At 38.3% G+C, this 18744-nt stretch overlaps 2 protein-coding genes across 2 annotated transcripts in view; one reads left to right on the plus strand and one right to left on the minus strand.

The window, feature by feature from the left end:
• Positions 1-11868, plus strand: part of LOC129568790 (signal-induced proliferation-associated 1-like protein 3) — a 58777-nt gene extending 46909 nt beyond the window's left edge. Inside the window, exons 3-5 of the mRNA XM_055447071.1 lie at positions 5313-9177; positions 9243-10440; positions 10568-11868. Of these exons, the coding sequence (XP_055303046.1) occupies positions 5328-9177; positions 9243-10426 (5034 nt within the window). The 5' untranslated portion in view covers positions 5313-5327 and the 3' untranslated portion in view covers positions 10427-10440; positions 10568-11868. The remainder of the gene's footprint in view (positions 1-5312; positions 9178-9242; positions 10441-10567) is intronic.
• Positions 11869-12231: 363 nt separating this feature from the next.
• LOC129568734 (menin) lies at positions 12232-18703 on the minus strand. Its single transcript, XM_055446980.1, has 4 exons — positions 16147-18703; positions 15793-16038; positions 15288-15636; positions 12232-15187 (listed from the first exon to the last, which is right to left on the minus strand). The coding sequence occupies exons 1-4, from the start codon at positions 16973-16975 to the stop codon at positions 14380-14382; spliced, it is 2232 nt and encodes a 743-aa protein (XP_055302955.1). The 5' UTR covers positions 16976-18703; the 3' UTR covers positions 12232-14379.
• Positions 18704-18744: the final 41 nt, after the last annotated feature.

Consider the following 18744-nt stretch of genomic DNA (forward strand, 5'->3'; position numbering starts at 1 on the left):
CAGCAAACATTCACGTTCCGGCATCTTTCTCGCTTCGGAATCGCCAAAGGTAAATACACACACACACACACACATGCACACACACTTGAGACAAACAAGAAACTCCGTTCAAAGCATAAACGTAAAAGATTTTCAAGTTATGATTAAGAGGCCACAATGCGTATGACTCATACGCTGCTCTCGCCATCATAATTGGAATTTACTTGATTCGCTAAAATCGTTTTTTATTTTTGTGACTTTTTTCTTCTGCCGTGTGCTTGTGTGTCGCATATACTATTTCACATCGAAAGCGTAAATGTTTGCGGAACGGCAATATTCGTTCACTTTGAGCCGACGATCGTGCGACGACCTATTTCGTTGCATATTTTGATTGCGTATCGGAAATTGTAATGTTCTGACTCGACATTTGTGTTTACCTAGAGAGAAAGAGATTTGCTAATCGGTCAATATATTCTCAAAGTCAATCTCTATGTATACAGTGAACGCCATTGTGTTCTCTCTCGTAACATTTACGTTTATGTGCACGAGATATTATTCAACCGAATGGAAAATGGAGGGTGATATTTAATGAAATCAACTTAAATCAATAGAATAACGACACACTGTTGCAATATATGGTCAATTGATTGCAATTACATTTCATTTGGTCAACAAATTGGATTTGATGCATTGGGTGTCCCTTATTTATGGTTATTGATGTTCATTGTTCGCTCGGCTCTCGGTTGGTGTTTTGCTTGCAGTGTCAATGCAATAGACGAGGCTAATTGGGCAAACACACACACAACACTCGGATGGAATATGATGTAAAGCGAAAATTCCAATGAAACGAAAAACGCATGGTTTGTCGTTTGGCTTGTTTCATGGGATGAATTCAATATCCCACTGTGTCAGCTGTTGTCTCAGCTTCCATCAGCGTATGCGCCTCACAACGATTATGTCTTTTGCCACAATGTAACTGGCCGGGTTTGATTGTTTTTCAGATTTTATTAGTCGCTCGATGTCATACTAGTTGTCTCTCACATATTTGGAATTTATTCACTCAAACTTTGCTTTCATTTCTCCCAGTCGACATCATAAACCAAAACGAAAAGACACTTTCGTTGAACGATGAAAAATATCAACAGATTGTTTTTCTATTCAAAATTGAGATTTTATATGAATAATAATGGAATTCAATTTTTTATGATATTCTTTATCAGAAAGATCGAATTATTCTGTGGCGTCAGTTGACCTCACAAATGTCACGACAGATGAAATTTAATTATTCGTTCTGTTTAACGAACTATGAAACACTGGAGTGCCGGTTGAAATAGGTGACAGACACATACACACACAGATTGTGATCTACCTCATAGATTGTCGCTCACATCGGATCAGATCGAATTTCATTAAATTGAATTAAAATGATAATACCGAAAATATTCGGGTTTCTCACCACAATTTTAAAACAGAAAAAACAGAGAAATATGTGGAAAATGCGCGCGCTAACAATGCGATAATTTTATTGGAATTTCGCAATTACATGCATATCGCGCAAAAATATTTGCTCCCGTTCGTATTTCACATGCTCGTAAATTATTGCAAGTCTAGAGAGAGAGAGAGGAAGAGAGTAAGAGGCAAAAAAACCAAACGCTGTCATGTTACTAAACTACAAACGATTTGTTCGGTTATGCAATAAATAAAATGCATTTCTGAAAAACGGTGACGTCTGCTATATGGTGTGCATATTTTCGGGTGGAAAAAGGAAAAATTCTCATGCAGATAGTAATAGTATTTGCAACCGCAACATTTGTCATGTGTCAATGTTTGTTGCCAAAAATGTACATGGAGTTTTGCATTTATTTTTTCCACATTCGGAGGCAGCAATGTTTTTTTTTCACTCAAAAGTAGAACCGAGTTAAGGCAACCGAATTCAGAATTAATGCGGATGATGCATGATGACAGCTCTGTGGGTTGTTCAAACGGCAACGACATTTCGCACGGATGTTATGATAGCAAAAATTCATTATCATGTGTTTAGTCGGTATTTATCTGTCTGCCCTGCCGAGAGTGTTGTATGTGTGTTTGATTGCAACGTTGCCATTCACATTTCTGCTTCGTTCACATCTAGAACATATGTGCGTTACTAGCACTGAAACTCAAACGAAAATCCAACGAAAGGCAAATATCATATTCAGTATTAGTTTTGACGTGGTGTGCTGTGCTGTTGAGTTGTGTTGTGTGTTGTTGAGTAGGCATTTCATTTCAGTATGTGATGAAACGTTTACGTGTAAACACAAACACGATAGGAGACGAAGTGAAATTCGATTTAAGTCTCTTTGTATAGAATCGTTCAAAAGCCAAGAGTAATTAAAACATAAACAAAATTATTAAAAAACTGAAATGTGGTGGCATGATTGCACTAGTGGCGGTAGTGTATGTAGATTTTGTGAAAAGGATCCAACGAATTCATGCAGTGTAATTAATCTTAATTTGGTTTCACCGCAAGATTGCTGACTTTGGGGCGTTAGAAATGAAAGTGTGTGCGCTCGCGTTCATCTGAACTCCGATTTTATTACCGAAAAAGTCAATTGATAATAGACAAAGCACTCACGCAATGCAACGGATCGATTCAGCAACGGCATGAAAACGACCGGTTGGAAGGTATGGCCACTTGAACCATTCATAAAATGTTCGTTTTTTTCTATTTTAACGATGGTCTAATGCACTCAACGCATCCAATAAATGAGCATCGACGATGAGAACGACGATCATTACTTCTTCTAAGCACACCGACTAGTTTTCTTCTTCTCTCGGTTACATCGTCTTCGTCTATCTTTTTTTCATTTTTTCTCCATTAAAATTGAGCGTATCAGAAACACACATAGCAGACAATCTGAATGCAACCCTTTAATCTGTAACGAAAAAAATCCTTTTCATTAAACCGTCGTTATTCAAAGTGGCTCTTCGTTTCGAAAATCGATCTAGCGCATCGGTTGGAGTGCATTAATTAGGAGTGCTCACCTTGTAACAACGTTTTCTTCTTCTTTCGATATAATGCATGTTCTGAGCTGGGCTTATTTAAACAAAAATAAATCAAAAACATAGATAAAAACCACACCAGATTGGTATTTAATAAATATTGCCTTTGAGACGCAACTTTATAGAGAGCATTTCGATTTTTGATAATAGCGCAGTTCTACATATAATTTATTCAAACGTGTTCTAAAAAACACATGCGGTGTGTTGCTGGTGCCTGACGGGAAGAACAAGGATGATTGCCGACTTTGGGAATTTAACGAAACTCAGCATTTCTTTGGGAAAAACTCTCCTTGCCATAAATCGTTTTGTTCGGAGTGACGATTGAAACTGCGATGGGAATTAAATCGTTTGATCGACGAATGACGACAGTAAGAAAATTTCTTACTAAGAAATACACCTGAGCTGAAAATCATAAAAATGGTCGCGTTTGATTTGTGGTTAAAAACCATTGACGTTTAATATCGACGATTTACTTCGTTGTTGTTCTTTTTTCTCTCTGGAACTGCGCAATCAGTCGATGAATGTTCTTTATTTACCATTCTCACTGCAACGAAGCCATGTTCCAATAATTCAATAATTGAAGCAGGTGCAACACATCACAGCTATAAAAAATCGTCCACACATTTAATAAACACACAAAATATTTGTACGATTAATCGAAGAGCCACGACCACGGAACATGCATAGTTGAATAAACCCAAGGAAGAGGAAAATTAATATCGAATTTTCTATTGCTCCGAGTCGCAGGTAGAATTAATACGCCTTCGGAATTACGTTTGAAAAAAATGGGTACTCGTTAAAAAGGAAATGTGCTCAGTCGTTGAGATGGGTTTCAGTTTTTTTTTCGAACGCTCTTCTCGAAGGCGCTTCTCAAACATCCTGGTTCGCGTTTCTTCGTCATCACAACCAATTTTTATCTTTATGACTTTATTTTTTTCTCCGCAACAAAAAAAAACTATGAGAAAACAAAACGACGGACACAAAAAAAAATTGTTCATTCCTAACAAGTTCAAAAGAGTGTGCTTATCAATCGTTTCACTGTTCTTGGTCAACAAACGGTTGGCATAATATGTGTTCCGAATGCCATTTCAACATTGTTACCTTGCGACAAAATTTATTGGCATCCGATCAAAAGTCCATTCTTTTTCTCGGAAAATAGAGAATTTCACACACAAAAAAATTGTGATATTTCAGAAAAACGTTGAACAATTGAACTAGGAGGACTTTGATGTTTCAAAACGGATTTTTATTCATTTTTTGAATTTAGAACAAACTCCATTCCGCTTACAGAGCCGCTGATGTATGCATCGAAGTGAGCAAAAATCATTTATTTTGTTTCGGTTGCTGGAGAAGTAGTGTACACTGTACATTGAGCCAATGCCATAGCCAACAGTGAATGAATTTAAGAAACGAATAAAATAAAAATCGACTTTCTTCAGCTCAAGTGTGTTCTCTCACTTGAGCACACAGTATGGCCCGGTTTGAGCTCTGTGTTCAAGAGACTATAATTTGAGTGAATTACCCAACGAACCCGAAATTCAAGTATGTGCGTTGGAAAGAACGACCAAACGACCGACCAAACGACCGAACGAATGAAATAAAAACGCAGCGTGGAGAAGACGTAGAAAAAAAAATGAAGAATGAAGCGTTACGAAAAAAAGGAAAGAGCATCTCAAAGGAGAGCGAGAGAGAAATGGTCCACACACAGAGCGACACTGTGTACGGGTGCAATACAAAAGGGCGTCATAAATGATGATCGTTTACTTCTACGAAGGAAACGTTCTCTTTCTTCTATTTTTTTATTTCATCGTTGAATTTGTGAAAAGGAATGGATCTTCTGTTCTTCTCCTTGTTTTGTTCGGCTCGCATCACATAGCTCTAACACTCAATGGCCATGCACATTTCAATGAAAATGTGTGTTGTCTAATTTCTTTTGTTTGCTCTTTCCTGAATCGTTTGCTGTGAGGAAGAGAAATCGTCTGTATTTCATTTAATATATCGCTGTCTCATTTTGGTATTTTACTTTTATTAGGACAAACGTCAATATTTTCTTGGCTATGGGATTCAGTCGTGAATTTACCGTCAAGTATCAAAGACGTTGTTGTACACGAAGTTTCTCTTTCTTTTTCTTCTCAAGCGAATAAAAATGAAGATATAAAAGTGTTTTCGTACATTTTGCTTTGGTACTTACAATCATCTGCTCTTAACGATATAAAAATAAATTTTTGCATATAAATTAAAACCGAATGTGATCAATTCAAATTAATGTGGTTATTTTTTTTGCATTGCAGGCACCTGAAAATGGTATGACTGGTGGGAAAACAGAATGTGGCGATTCGCCACGAAAAATGTCAACACCAACCAAAATGGCAAACTCGGTAAATATGAGCGCAGCGTCAACCATGAATAATCCTGCATCAGCAAATATAGCACCTGCCATCGCAACGATGGCTACGGCAACAGCAACCACATCACCAGCAGCATCGATAAACAATATCACAAATAACAAAGGCAATATCAGTCATAATCTACCGCCGCGACAAGGCAGTGCACGTGAACGAGCTTTACACGCCGTCGAATATTACAACAGCAATGTGTTACGTGTACGTGTTGGTGCCGGCTTAACGGCTCGCGCTTCGGTCAACGAAAGACACCTAATGAATAATGCGCGCAACGCTTATCAATCTTCGGCTGCTGCAACAGGTGCATATCATCGAATGCACTCGCAACAACGGTCAGACAATATGTATCGCTCGAATTCGAGTTTAGAGCTCATGCACAATGAAGCAACGACAAATGGAAATCAAACAAATGGTAATGGTTTGCATTCAGAACGATCACATCCAGTGCCCGGATTGCGTCGTGAGTACGGTTCACATGGATCGATCGATGCACTAGCATCAACACCACCGAAAAATTCACGAGGTACGAGCGAAAGCTTCTTTGCGATGCTACAGGATTATCGGCCGGCTGTTCTCGGTGTGATTGGCACCGATCAACGTTCACCTGGTCCCGTCGAATACATGAAAGGCAAAGTCGCTGAACCACCGACCGTTAAATCAGCAGCAATGGCTCACACAGCAAACACAACAGTCAGTGCTGTGCTTAACAGTACAACGACGCACACACAACAGAATTTCATCAACGAATCATTGAGTGAGGATAGTATTGATAGAGGCAGCCCAAAACTACGAAATAAACTACAACGATTGTGGGGTCAAACGAAACAGACACGATCGATGTCAATCGCACATCCAACATCGGTGAGCAACGGTATTTTGGAAGATTGCAGTATTGCATCCACTCTATCGGCCGATATGGAAGAGAGACAAAAACGACGAGCATTCGCCCATTATGATTGCCAATCATTAGCAGCTAATTTGGGTTATGCGGCTAAATTACGTGGATTATTGTTGGCCCGACGACGCAACACAACGACAGGAGCATCGGCTGCATCAATGTTAAACGCAAGATCATCCACTCCGGACTCGGCACAAAATGAAAATGTCGACGATTACGGTGATGGTCAAAGCAATGAATTGATTGAGAGCTGCCCATTCTTCCGCAATGAAATCGGCGGCGAAGAGGAGCGAGAAGTTAGTTTGACCCGATTCGGGAATAATGTGAGCCAAAAGAATGCAATTCATCGTCCGGCGCTTGCTTATGGCGTATCGATTTTGGAAAGTGAACCAAATGAAGCTCTATGGAAGGATAACACTTGCCCATTTCAACGTACACAGCGGCCCATTGAATCAGTCGACTCTGGAGCACGATACTATCGCAAGTATTTCATTGGTCAAGAGCATCAAAATTGGTTTGGAATGGATGAACAGCTTGGTCCGGTGGCGATATCAATTAAACGTGAAAAACTACCCGAAACACCGCAGCAACAATACGAACGAGAAAACTCGAAAGACGCCAAAGATGCACCGCATCTCGTGCGAATGATTGTACGAACATCCGAGTTGCTTACACTTCGTGGTTCAGTAGTTGAAGACGCGATTCCAAATACACGTGGCGTTGGCAAACCGGCCACAACCAAAGATATCATTGAATATGTTGCGCCAGACATTCAATTGCCCAGCTTACGGTTGGGCGTGAGTACATCACAATGTGAACAACAGTTGCTGAAATTGGATGAACAAGGTTTGACCAATAAGTATAAAGTCGGAATTTTGTACTGTCGAGCTGGGCAAAGCACCGAAGAGGACATGTACAACAATGAAGAAGCTGGACCAGCGTTCACCGAATTCCTGCAAACAATCGGTAAAACTGTTTGTCTGAAGGGATTCGATCATTACAAAGCCGGATTGGACAATAAAACCGATTCGACTGGCACTCACTCGCTGTACGCCACTTATCAGGATTGCGAGGTGATGTTCCATGTGAGCACAATGCTGCCGTTCACACCAAACAATCGACAGCAATTATTGCGCAAACGACACATTGGCAACGATATTGTAACCATTGTGTTCCAAGAGCCAGGCTCGTTGCCGTTCACACCAAAAAATATCCGCAGCCAATTTCAGCATGTGTTTGTTGTGGTTCGCGCCTACAACCCATGCACCGATCACACACAGTACAAAGTATCGGTATCACGATCGAAAGAAGTCCCAGTATTTGGACCACCGATTCGCGGGAATGCGATCTACTCAAAGGGAAAATCATTCACCGACTTTTTGCTCGCGAAAATCATCAATGCAGAAAATGCGGCTCATCGAAGTGAAAAGTTTGCAACGATGGCAACGCGCACACGACAGGAATATCTTAAGGATTTGGCAGCGAATTATATTACAACCACAATGATTGAAAGTGGCAGCAAATTTTCGATATTCAGTGCCGGAAAGAAGAAGGAGCGGCAACGACCAAAGTTCAACGGAAGCGGCATTCAACGTGGTGCATTTTGCTGGCAAGTGATTTTACACGATGGCGGCCAGTTTGTTGATGCATTTTTGGGCATTTCACATGACACATTCGTACTCATGGAAGAGTGTTCGCGGCAAATTGTCTTTGTCACTCCGTGCCGATCGATTTTGGGTTGGTCAACGAATGGATTCTGTATTCGAATCTATCATCATCAAAGTGAATGCATTACATTGAGTCTGCGTGAGTCGGCCGAACGGGATGAACAATTGGAAGTGATTGAACGACTGCGAGCCGTTACACCTGGATGTGGAGCGATTGAATTGAATTTGCGTAGAAATCAATTGGGTCAGCTTGGATTCCATGTTCAGCCCGATGGCGTTGTAACACAAGTAGAGCAACAGGGACAGGCTTGGTCGGCCGGTTTACGACAGGGACATCGTTTGGTGGAGATTTGCAAAGTTGCCGTTGCCACATTGTCGCACGATGAAATGGTTGATCTACTTAAAACCTCCACCCAAGTTACGGTGACCGTTATAGAGTCACATAAAGACCATTCACCACGTCGAGGCTGTTTCTATTCTCAGTGCAAATTCAATATCATCAACTATGAAATTGATTACGATTTGGATGAACCGGCGAAAAAGCCACCAAAGCATAAGAGTGTTACACATTCATCACATCGTCGATTTGATCGGAATTTTTCGCCACCACGATCGAGCAATAGCTCTGGCTATGGCACCGGAAGCAGCAGTCGTTCGTTCGGCGCACATAACAACGAAAATCATCCGAATGCAATGCGTTTCATCGCTGGAAACGGTCTTGATCACACTGGTACTTTGACATCATCATCAAGCGGTCACTCATCAAATGATGACCGATGGTATGAAATCCTTGAAGCACCTGAAGATGACAAGAACCAGAAGCAACGCTATCAAAAATCACCACAGTACGCACAACATCAAAAGCTAACAAATTCAAATTCGGTCCCACTAAATAGCTCTCGACCACTTTCGGTACACGATCCAAAAATGGCAACGTATGCAAAATTACCACCACCACGATCCATCATTTCAAATGGCTCCAGCGATGCAGTGCACGAGATGCAACTCGCCAGAACAATGCTGAAAAATACATCACCTGAAGGTAGTCAACTCGACAATTGCTCCATTGAACCCATTTATAATTTGTCGCGGAAGAGTAACGAGGAAGAACTCAGCAATGGCATTCAAAATATGGATCTATCACAGCTGAAACGATCATCAACAGCAAATAGCGTGCACAAGACGAAAAGTAAGTTTAGATTAACATTGATTTTGAATTGAGAGCAAATGAACTAACTGTTTTTCCTCCTTTAGGCAATGGAACTGTATCTTCATCAGCATCGAATTCGAGCAGCCGAAACAACAGTCCACGACCGTTGACCGAAGCTCGACTACGGCCAGGTGTAACGAATCGCAACCTAAGTCATTTGCAACAGCGGAATAGTGTAAATTTTTCAAACAGTACGTTGCAAGAGGATCTCATGAAACTCATCAATCCCGACTACAATATGACGAGCAACGATGACAATTTCCACAATGGCGGTTTGCAGTCAATCAAAGCACAAACACAGAAGAACTCACAAAATAGTCATAGTTTAGGTAATATTGCGGCACTAAACAATGGCTTAAAGCCATTGAATGTCACCACAACCGATGATATTTTTCTGATGCGTAAAAAATCACGGTCACGTGAAGGCATCAATCTTGGTTCACACACTGTGCCCCTACCGACTGATTTGAAGCTCAAAAATACGATTGAAAACTCAGAAATGATGCACAAGGCCAAAACCAATGGATCGAATCCAGTGAATGATTCGGATATTATTCTGACAACAGCTCGGCCAGCTACTGTCATATCGTCAACGATGCAACGTTCGCCAATGAAAGAAGAGAATGTGTTGCACATTCACGAAGACAGCCCATCGCCACGAAGAATGACCGGCAGCAATGGTGTCAATAACAATAATAATTTGAACAACAAAACTGTGTCAGCAAATAATCAACTGAAGAAAAACAAAGAAAATGACTATTTTGTGCCACCACGTTCGCTGCCACTGATTCCAGATACGAAAGATGTCGACTGGAGCAGTTTGGTTGACAGTGCAATCACACAGATTAACGAAGGCTTGAAGAAACATTATTACGAAACCGGTGGCATTCCACCGACATCAATCATGAACTCCGCGAACGGCAATCAAACCGAACGACAACATGGCAACAATTCACCATCGTATGAATCGTTATCGTCCACATCATCGACATCGTCCGGCTCAGGTAGACCAAATCGTACGCAGTCAAACTTGCCCGATCTACAAAACCAAGTATGTCAACTCGAAGATCGCATTACAAAGGAAACCAATCGTCGAGTTTCGCTGGAGCATGCCGTACGCAAATTGACCGAAGAGAATCGGCGGTTGCAGGACGAGAGTCAAGCGGCTGTTCAACAACTTAGACGATTCTCTGAATGGTTCTTCCAAACCATCGATAGGCAATCATAAACCTTGATTTGAAGGTGTGTACTATATCGTATGATGCAAATCGGCTTTCTTATTGAAATCTTTCAATTTGTTTTCTTTCAAAATAAGAAAAATGCTTCGTTTCGTTGCAAAACTAATACCTTTCTTCTTTTTTCATTGCAGGATTATTCCCAAATTCAATAGAATTATTCGGATTTTGTCGCATCATCCCTTTAGAGGAAAATATCCAGCACAAATCAACCATCAATTTCAAAACAATTCCTGCCTTCATTTAGTGCACCGTACTCCTGACAAACACAAATTCAAAACATGATGAAACTAGTGTCTTATTTTATATCCTTTACATTAAATTCCGTTTTTTTTCTGCATTTGTATGAATTCAATTGAAGATATTAACTTACGTTACATATAGCCTTTACGTAAAAGAAAACAATGTTTGTCGTTTCAAGAGAAAAAGAGATTTTATTTATTTCATATTCAATACCTGAATAAGTTTAACATATTTAGTAACAAGCATCGATTAAGGACATAGTAGTTAGACTTGCATTAGCTGAAGCATTGCGATTTGCATGCAAAATAGTTGAAATAATGCCAAAAAAAGAAACTTGAAATGAAATCAACAGGAAATGTTTTATCGATTTGTTACATAAATTAGGTTTTAATCACGATCTGGATTTAACTTAATTATTACTTTTCTTTTGCTCGATTGGTTTTTTTTCTGTTTCTCTTTAAGTTGTAAATAAAAAAAAGTGTAAATGTTTAATTTCTAAGTATTTTCTATGGAAAATGAAAACAAAATTAATGAATTCGGCAAAAATGACCCATAACAAAGTTAATGTTAAATTAAAAAAAACAAGTTTTTGATTTGAATTTTCATTAGAATGAAGTCCTTTTCGGTTCCCAGTCAAAATTACTTACATTTTCACACAGTATAACATGAATAATAATCAAATAACGTAGTAACAATTCATAGGAATTTATTGAAAAAAAAATTGATAGTAAAAAAACTTATTCAATGTAATGAACTCTGACCAAATGAAACCAGCAAAGAAGCAATTTAGACAATAGCTTAATTTAGCTCCATTAAGCCTATTCATAAGAATTCAGATTTTGAATTTCAATGATTCATTTCATGCTCAGACCGAATCACGGAAAAAGTCGACAAAGAATTGCGCACAAAACATTCGAAATAAATCATGCAATTTCCACAATTGCCAATGCCGCCGATGATTTCACGTGTTTGCGCAATTAGTAATAGATGCACACATGTTTATTTTTAATCATTAAATCAAAACAGATAAAATAAAAATCAATCAACTCATAGATTTCACAAAATTAGATCAATTTTATGTTCTCGTTTTACACCAATTTAAGCATAGCATTAACATATATAACATTTTTATAAGCACTTCGTAAGGATGCGAAAATAAATAAAACTTGTTTATTCTAATAAATGTAAAAAAGCGGAGTTTGATTTGAGAATTTCTTTCAATTTTCACCAGACCATTCACGCAGGTGAGATGAACTTGGTTAGGCAAATGAGTGAATTAGCAGGTTTCCTTCTTTCTCACAGCACCATGACAGGTAACTCACCGTTTGGAAAAATTGACTATTGGCAGAAGTTTCGCAACATAAAAACATGGTTTTGTCATCCGAGGAAAATTTTTCTGGAATTCCTCTGTAATTGAATCAAATCTACAGTCGCTGACCACTGAACAAATTTCCACAGCTGGGCAGGGTATTCGCTATAAATGAGGTTTAAATGGAGATATTGAATCAAACCATTCAATGCATCTAATTCTCCATAAATAAAGACTCCATTCGAATTTATTTCTATTGCTTCATTTATTCAGATTTATTTTGGATTGTACATTTTTTCTAATACTTCTAAAAGCACATCAAGAGAGATTATATTTGTTTCTGTCTTGCAATACAACACAAATAAGAATTTTACATAAAAATATAGATTTATTTCATTTGAAAAGTATTTTGAAATGCGCGTCGGTTTCCTTTTTTTCTTTTATAAAAATAATAAATAAAATGAAGGAGTGTGAAAAAAATTAAAAATCACAAAATAAAACCAAATTGTTTAAAACAACGAAAAAAAGCACTTGCTGATTAAAACTTAAGCTGTGATAATAACTTACATGCACAAGTCACGGAATTGAGAATTAAAACAATGGAATTTTGCTCAAAGCAAACATTAAAAGATATTTGGGTCCGAAAATAAATTAATTATCTAAATAAATATGTTAAAAATACATCGTTTGTATTTAAATCCAAGGAAGTGAATGCATACGACTTTTGTTTGTCAGGGAATTCTGTGTGGGTTTTATTTTCTGTGTTGTTTCTGTTTAGTTTTAGTTTTTTGTTAATAAAATTGAACTGCTGAGAAAAATTACAGACTTTATCGCAGTTTTCGCAAGGAACAGAAGTTTGGAACTTGAATTCGTCGCATACAATAAAAAGAAGAATTACGTTGTTCTACAATCACGACTAGAACGCCAAATTCGGACAGTACATGGAGGCGTTTTTGAGTAATGACGTTTCATAGTGTCTTTTTGTGTACGATGAATTTAATTCAGCCAAAAATAATTGTTATATACGAAAATTGTCCACAATACGAAAACATTTCGATAAAAGTCTCGGACTTTTTCCGCAGCGATTCAATTATTGTTTTATTTTTCCGGTGATTATTTCCCGTTCTGTTTCATTATGAGTGTTTAACATTCAGATTAAATTGTGGTTTGTTTTCATAAATATTTGCACATAAAATCTACTTTTGTCAATCTAAAACATATATCAAACATTGGAAAATCAGAGATTATTTGATTCATATGGGATTCTGACTGATTATTTTCAGCATGGCAAGAAATTAGATTCAGTTTTGCTGTCTGTTTGAAAACCTGTTTTGTTGTTGTTGTTTGTTTTACCCGTCTATTGTACTATTATTTTGTTGTAATTATTCTTGCAGAGAATTAACACATCTATTTTATTTTGATTCCAGTGGTTGCACTACACAGAGACTATTTATTGCAGATAAAATTAACAGTGGATTTTTCTTTAAATGCGCGTTGAGAATGGGTTCAACAAATGTCAACAATACGAAAATATGTCACTCATTAGAAATATATGCACTTCATTAGTTGTTTTCAAATTTCAGAAGAAAAAAAGATTGACATGATTAAAAGAAAATGATTCAAAGAAACAAACAAAATCGTTCGTTGTGTATTTTGCAGAAAAAATATTACGTAAAATAAAATTGAAAGCGTAAAATCGAAAAAAAAATTTTTTTACTCATTTCCCTATCCCAATCGCTTTTTTCATCATTCAGTTGTACCAAAAATAAATTAAATTAATTTAAAAAAAATGTCAACACTTTCTTTTTCAATGCAATCCTTTAACAATAACTTATTCCATTCCATATAAATATAGCACTCATCTCTCACTTTCGGTTTGTATTGGAAAATAAACAAATTCATTCTTAGAAACAGTGCAAAACGGCGCTTGTGTCTTCACCGTATTTGCACTGCATCAAAAAGCCAACAATATCATAACAGAAATATACATTCTATTTGCCATCAAATACGGCGCACTCAATTTCCTAACCCAAAACCATTTGTTTACCAATCGTTTCTCACGCTTTTTTTGTGTACAAAATTAAATAAATTTCAAAAAATGGGCTCATTACACTCATGTGATATTTGACAAAAGGTTCATATTTTTTCCTCCTTTTTTCTTGTTGTGATATTAAAAAATATTATTTTCTTTGAATCACAGGCTTTTCCATTAAGAATTTTTGATTGTTCCATTTCTGGTGGAACTAATTAACTGTTGACATTTCTTTTTGCGCAATTTTTTTTTATAGATCAATTGAAGAAAATATGAAAAAAGGTTTTTAATGGTTGTTTTTGCTACGGAATTATTTTGTTTCATTTCATTTTTTTTTTTCAATTTATGCTTTGCGGTGATGTTTATTCACGTCGACTCCGTTTCGTGCTTGTTGCATAGTTTATGGCACCAATCGATCTGCTCTTCCTGCCGGCCACTTGCACTTGTGATTGTGCGGTCAATTGCAGTGATATCGCATGGGTGTTCAGCTTTTCGGCCAGCAGCAAGTCTTTCAATCCTTTCATTTTCTGACTGTAAAGAGTGATTTCGGGTCGTTTTGGAATGATTATTTCATCATCGGCTGTTTCCTTGAATACGGGACCAACTGATGGTATCGTTGCCTTACTTTCATCATCAGCAGCAGCGGGTTTTGGTTCCGTTTTCACCTCATTCGAATGTTTCTCATTGGATTCAGCCGATGCTTCATCACATCCTCCGTGACGCGGTGATGTTTGCGCCAAGAGCAAAAGTTGTTTCTCACTCTCATCATAGCGTTCGGATTTTACTTGCGACTCAGCAAATGGCTTTCCACCGCCCTGCAGAAGAAAATCTGGATTCAAAATCTTCTCACCACATGCAGCTGTTAGTGCTTCGACCAATGTTGTTCGAACGGTTTCTGATTTGTCACTTGAATCATCGCCATTTTTTGGCTTTTTGTCATTTGAATCCGGATTGTTGGGCGCCATTGAAACGTCATTGTTGTTGTTCTCCGATCGAATAGATGTATTTGCCTCGTTTACGTCGTCTTCGTCTTTTGCACAGTGGATTATCACTTGAGATCGAATCTCACCGTCAAACCGAGAAATCGTCGTTACCAGCGGTTTAACCCATCCGATATGAAGAATGGGCGTTAACGAACCCTGTTCCCAGTAACAAATTCCATCGTAGAATCTGAAGAGAATGAATATTGAATTTTATTAAGTTTTTTGAATGTTCAAACAAATCTGAATGCTGAAGTAAAAAACCACGAAAGACATCTCAACAATCATACCTCAGCAAGTTTGCAAAGCAATGTGGATCTCTTAGTATGCTTTTCGCTGAATGTCCAGAGCTTTCCATTTTCATAATGTGCGGTATGAGCTCGTTAGCGATGTCCAAAAATTCCTTGTAGATTTCTTCATCGTCACGCGAATAAATAAATAATCGTATCACATCGCCAGCATTTGCCCATGCGGAAAATGCGTCTTTGTACTGTTTTTGCCGGTAATGATAGCCTCCTTGATATGTGTACGGATACACATGATGATTTTTGTAGTGGATTTGAGCTGATTCAACAGCCGCTTGGTATAATTCTAAGCAAGATGGTTGTCCTGGTGTTTTTTGGACCTCCTCAAGTTCGCCTAATAAACAAAATTAGTTATTTGAAATTCCGTGAAAATGAAATTTTTGTCTAAAATAGTTGAATAATTTAATTTTTTCATCTAATTTGAATTTTAAATCTCCCTTTATCACATCTATGTTAATAAATGTATTGTAAAGAATAGAGCTGTTCATACCTAAACACCCCAGCGCCATTGGATATCGCTGCAGATGGTTCATGTCATGAAGCAGCCAGAGTAGTTGTTGCTGTAGTTCGGCCACTTCCAAGCATGCACTGGTCATGCTCAATGATGGATTTATCGAAGAAACTATAGCACCAACCTCAATAAACCTATCACAGATGACCGGATTCCCAGATAAATAAAGCCATGCATGCGATTCATAGCCCGTCGTCACCGATTGACCACGTTTGTCCTCAGCACCTGCAAGTCAATAACAATAATTCAATCGTAAAAATATCGTTGAATAAATTAACGAAAAAAAAAGTTTATAAATTCACCGCCAACAGAAAAAAGGACAATTAAACGCACCTTTTCCATGCCAGGTAACTTCAATTGTTTCCTCGCCAGTTTTTCCAAACACCACCCAAGCATGGTCTTCCGATATAGCCAAATGAGCATCGTCATAGCCCAACTGTTGAAGTCCAGCAACAACGGCAAATGCCACACCGAAACAATCCAATTTATTGTCCGCCAAATAACTGTATAAACTTTGTAAATGTGCACGATCCTTGTACGTGCTTCGAATTAATGAATTCCATATAACATCCGAAACTTGCTTAATAATTTCCCTTGTTGCGTAGACAGGTGTTGTTGTTGCATTTGAGCGGCTGGATTTTTTCACCTCTTTTGCGCCGATGCGTTTACACGGTCCAATCAATGAAATGATTTTAATGAATTTTTCGTACAAATTTTTAACCGTTTCAAATGTCACCACGGGAAAATTGCTGCATCCGATTGCATTTGATGTGTCAATTGGATTGCTTGACTCCTCCACTTTGACCTTGGTTTTGGTTTCGGTCAAAGCGTCAACAGCGGTGCTGCTGCTGTTGTTATTCGTTGGTTCTGCATTGTTATTGTTCAATGTTGCAGTGTCAGCGTTGGCTGCGAATGAGTTTGCATTGCACTTGCCTGTCAACTCATGACTAGTCAATGTATTTTCAATGATGCCCGTCACAATGGAGAGCAACGTTAAATCGGGCTCTTTTGCCGTTTCCAAATGCACTTGAAACAAACGTACCACATCCGAAATACTTTTTAATGGAAACAATTTCACAATTTCGTCATCACAATTAAATGGAGTTGGTGGACGAGATGCGACTGCAGCAAGATATGATGATGTTGATGTGGAGGCCGACATTATTTCTTCTTTCTTCCAATTTTTTTTTGTTGTTTTGCTCGACAGAGAGAACTAGAAACAATCCGTGTTTTAGCGCGCGCAAACTTCACGAGTTAACCACTTGAATTGAATGTATCGAAATGCAGTTCACTTATTTGATGCACTCGATGAATGCTGGCACTGTGCTTCTTCTTGTTGTCGCTGTTCGCCTCTTTGCCTGCTGCCGCTTTTGCTGCTGCCTTTTGTTTCGTGTGTGTATGTCTTTCATTTGATTCGCGTTTTTATTTAGTGCTGCACTTTTTCGCTATTGCTTGATGCCATTAATCGAGTTGCAGTTTTGCTCTGTCGCTCGTTCACCGTTGCTACGTTTTATACGATCATTCGTATGGTAAAAGCCTTCTGGTTCTCCTTGTTATGTCGTCGTTGTTTTATGCAATGTTTTATGTTATGCGTACGTTCTTCTCTTAATTCTCTCTTTTCCACTCTGTTTCGTTTTGCCGTGCGCTGGTTCGACTAGTTGGCCGATTCCTTTTGTTTTTTAGTTTCGCGTTTCGAACGTCTTTAATTTTCCAAAGTCTCTCGCTTGCCCACTCTCTCTCTCTCTCTCTCTGTGTGTGTGTGTGTATGCATTCACGGGGACACAGTGGCAATTATTTTACACGTCTTATGATTATTATACTATTATCCTTGCCTTTAGTCGATGTCTCTCTTCCTCTCCGTTGCGTTTTACACTATATTCAACTTGCACCTGTATGACGCATTAAAAAAATCTTTTTATGCTCTGCACCGAGCAAGATGCGTATGTGTATATGCTTTTGTTTGCTCAACTACATTAACATGACACGCTTGCGAAATGAATCACAGAGAAATGAAAAAATAACAAAAACAGCACACAAACACACACGGATACACAGTGAAGCGCATCCGTCGAAATTGCGTGCCGATACGATTTGGTGGTGATGATGTTGATGATGATGACGACGATGTTATTGCCTGCTGAATTTAACTGCGTATAATTTATTGTTTCCTTTTCTAAACGCCGTATCCGAACACGTTTCACATCGTCCCGTGCACGTATGTATGTGTGCGGGCAAGTGTGCGTTTCAATTGTTATGCCGATGCGCGCAATATTCGCGAATATCCACTGTGATTGTATTGGTGTTACAAAGTCAAATATGTCGCGCGAACTATGTAAATATTGACGGTGGCGCAAGTGAGAAGGATGTAGGAAGCACGACAAGGAAACACACACACATCAAATACGCAGTGTTTTTTTTATCCAAAAAATTTATGGTTTACTCAATGTCTTTTGTACACTCTATTTCACCGGATACTATGCAAATTTGCACTTTAAATCGAACACGGTGCTTCACTCCAGCGATTAACAGTTTGATTGGAATTATTCACTTGCATGTTGATCACGAAATATACCGTATTCCATCAACATTTTGAGGACAGATGTTGATGAGAGCAAAATAAACAAAACCATTAGTATCGTCACTGGATGAAACGTCAGAATGGAATGAATGCGTCGCTTCGATTTCACTTCTCCTTGACCGAGTGGATGCGTTCAATTGTCGTCACAAAATATTGCGTTTTCGAATTTTCAAATTCAAATCAAATTCAAATCAAATCTTTGCTGTGTTTTTGCTTTCGATCCATTTTTATTATTTTTGTTTCCATTTATTTATTATTGAAAAAAGGGGGTTCTACTTCATGTGCCATTGCATACTTATGAAAACTGTGTGCTCTCTGCTCATTTACTCAGAGAGAGAGTTGACATCAGCAGC

This window comes from Sitodiplosis mosellana, unplaced genomic scaffold (genome assembly GCF_009176505.1).
Source record: "Sitodiplosis mosellana isolate CC-2019 unplaced genomic scaffold, AAFC_SMos_1.0 Smas_scaffold_22, whole genome shotgun sequence".
Lineage (NCBI taxonomy): Eukaryota > Metazoa > Arthropoda > Insecta > Diptera > Cecidomyiidae > Sitodiplosis > Sitodiplosis mosellana.

What these genes read in the sequence shown, in the direction of transcription:
- LOC129568734 (XM_055446980.1), bottom strand. Translation starts at nt 16,975, where the DNA reads ATGTCGGCCTCCACATCAACATCATCATATCTTGCTGCAGTCGCATCT. An exon ending in AATGGCGCTGGGGTGTTTAG is followed by an intron (nt 15,637 to 15,792) that starts GTATGAACAGCT and finishes TTTGTTTATTAG; the next exon opens with GCGAACTTGAGGAGGTCCAA. An exon ending in TGCTTTGCAAACTTGCTGAG is followed by an intron (nt 15,188 to 15,287) that starts GTATGATTGTTG and finishes CATTCTCTTCAG; the next exon opens with ATTCTACGATGGAATTTGTT.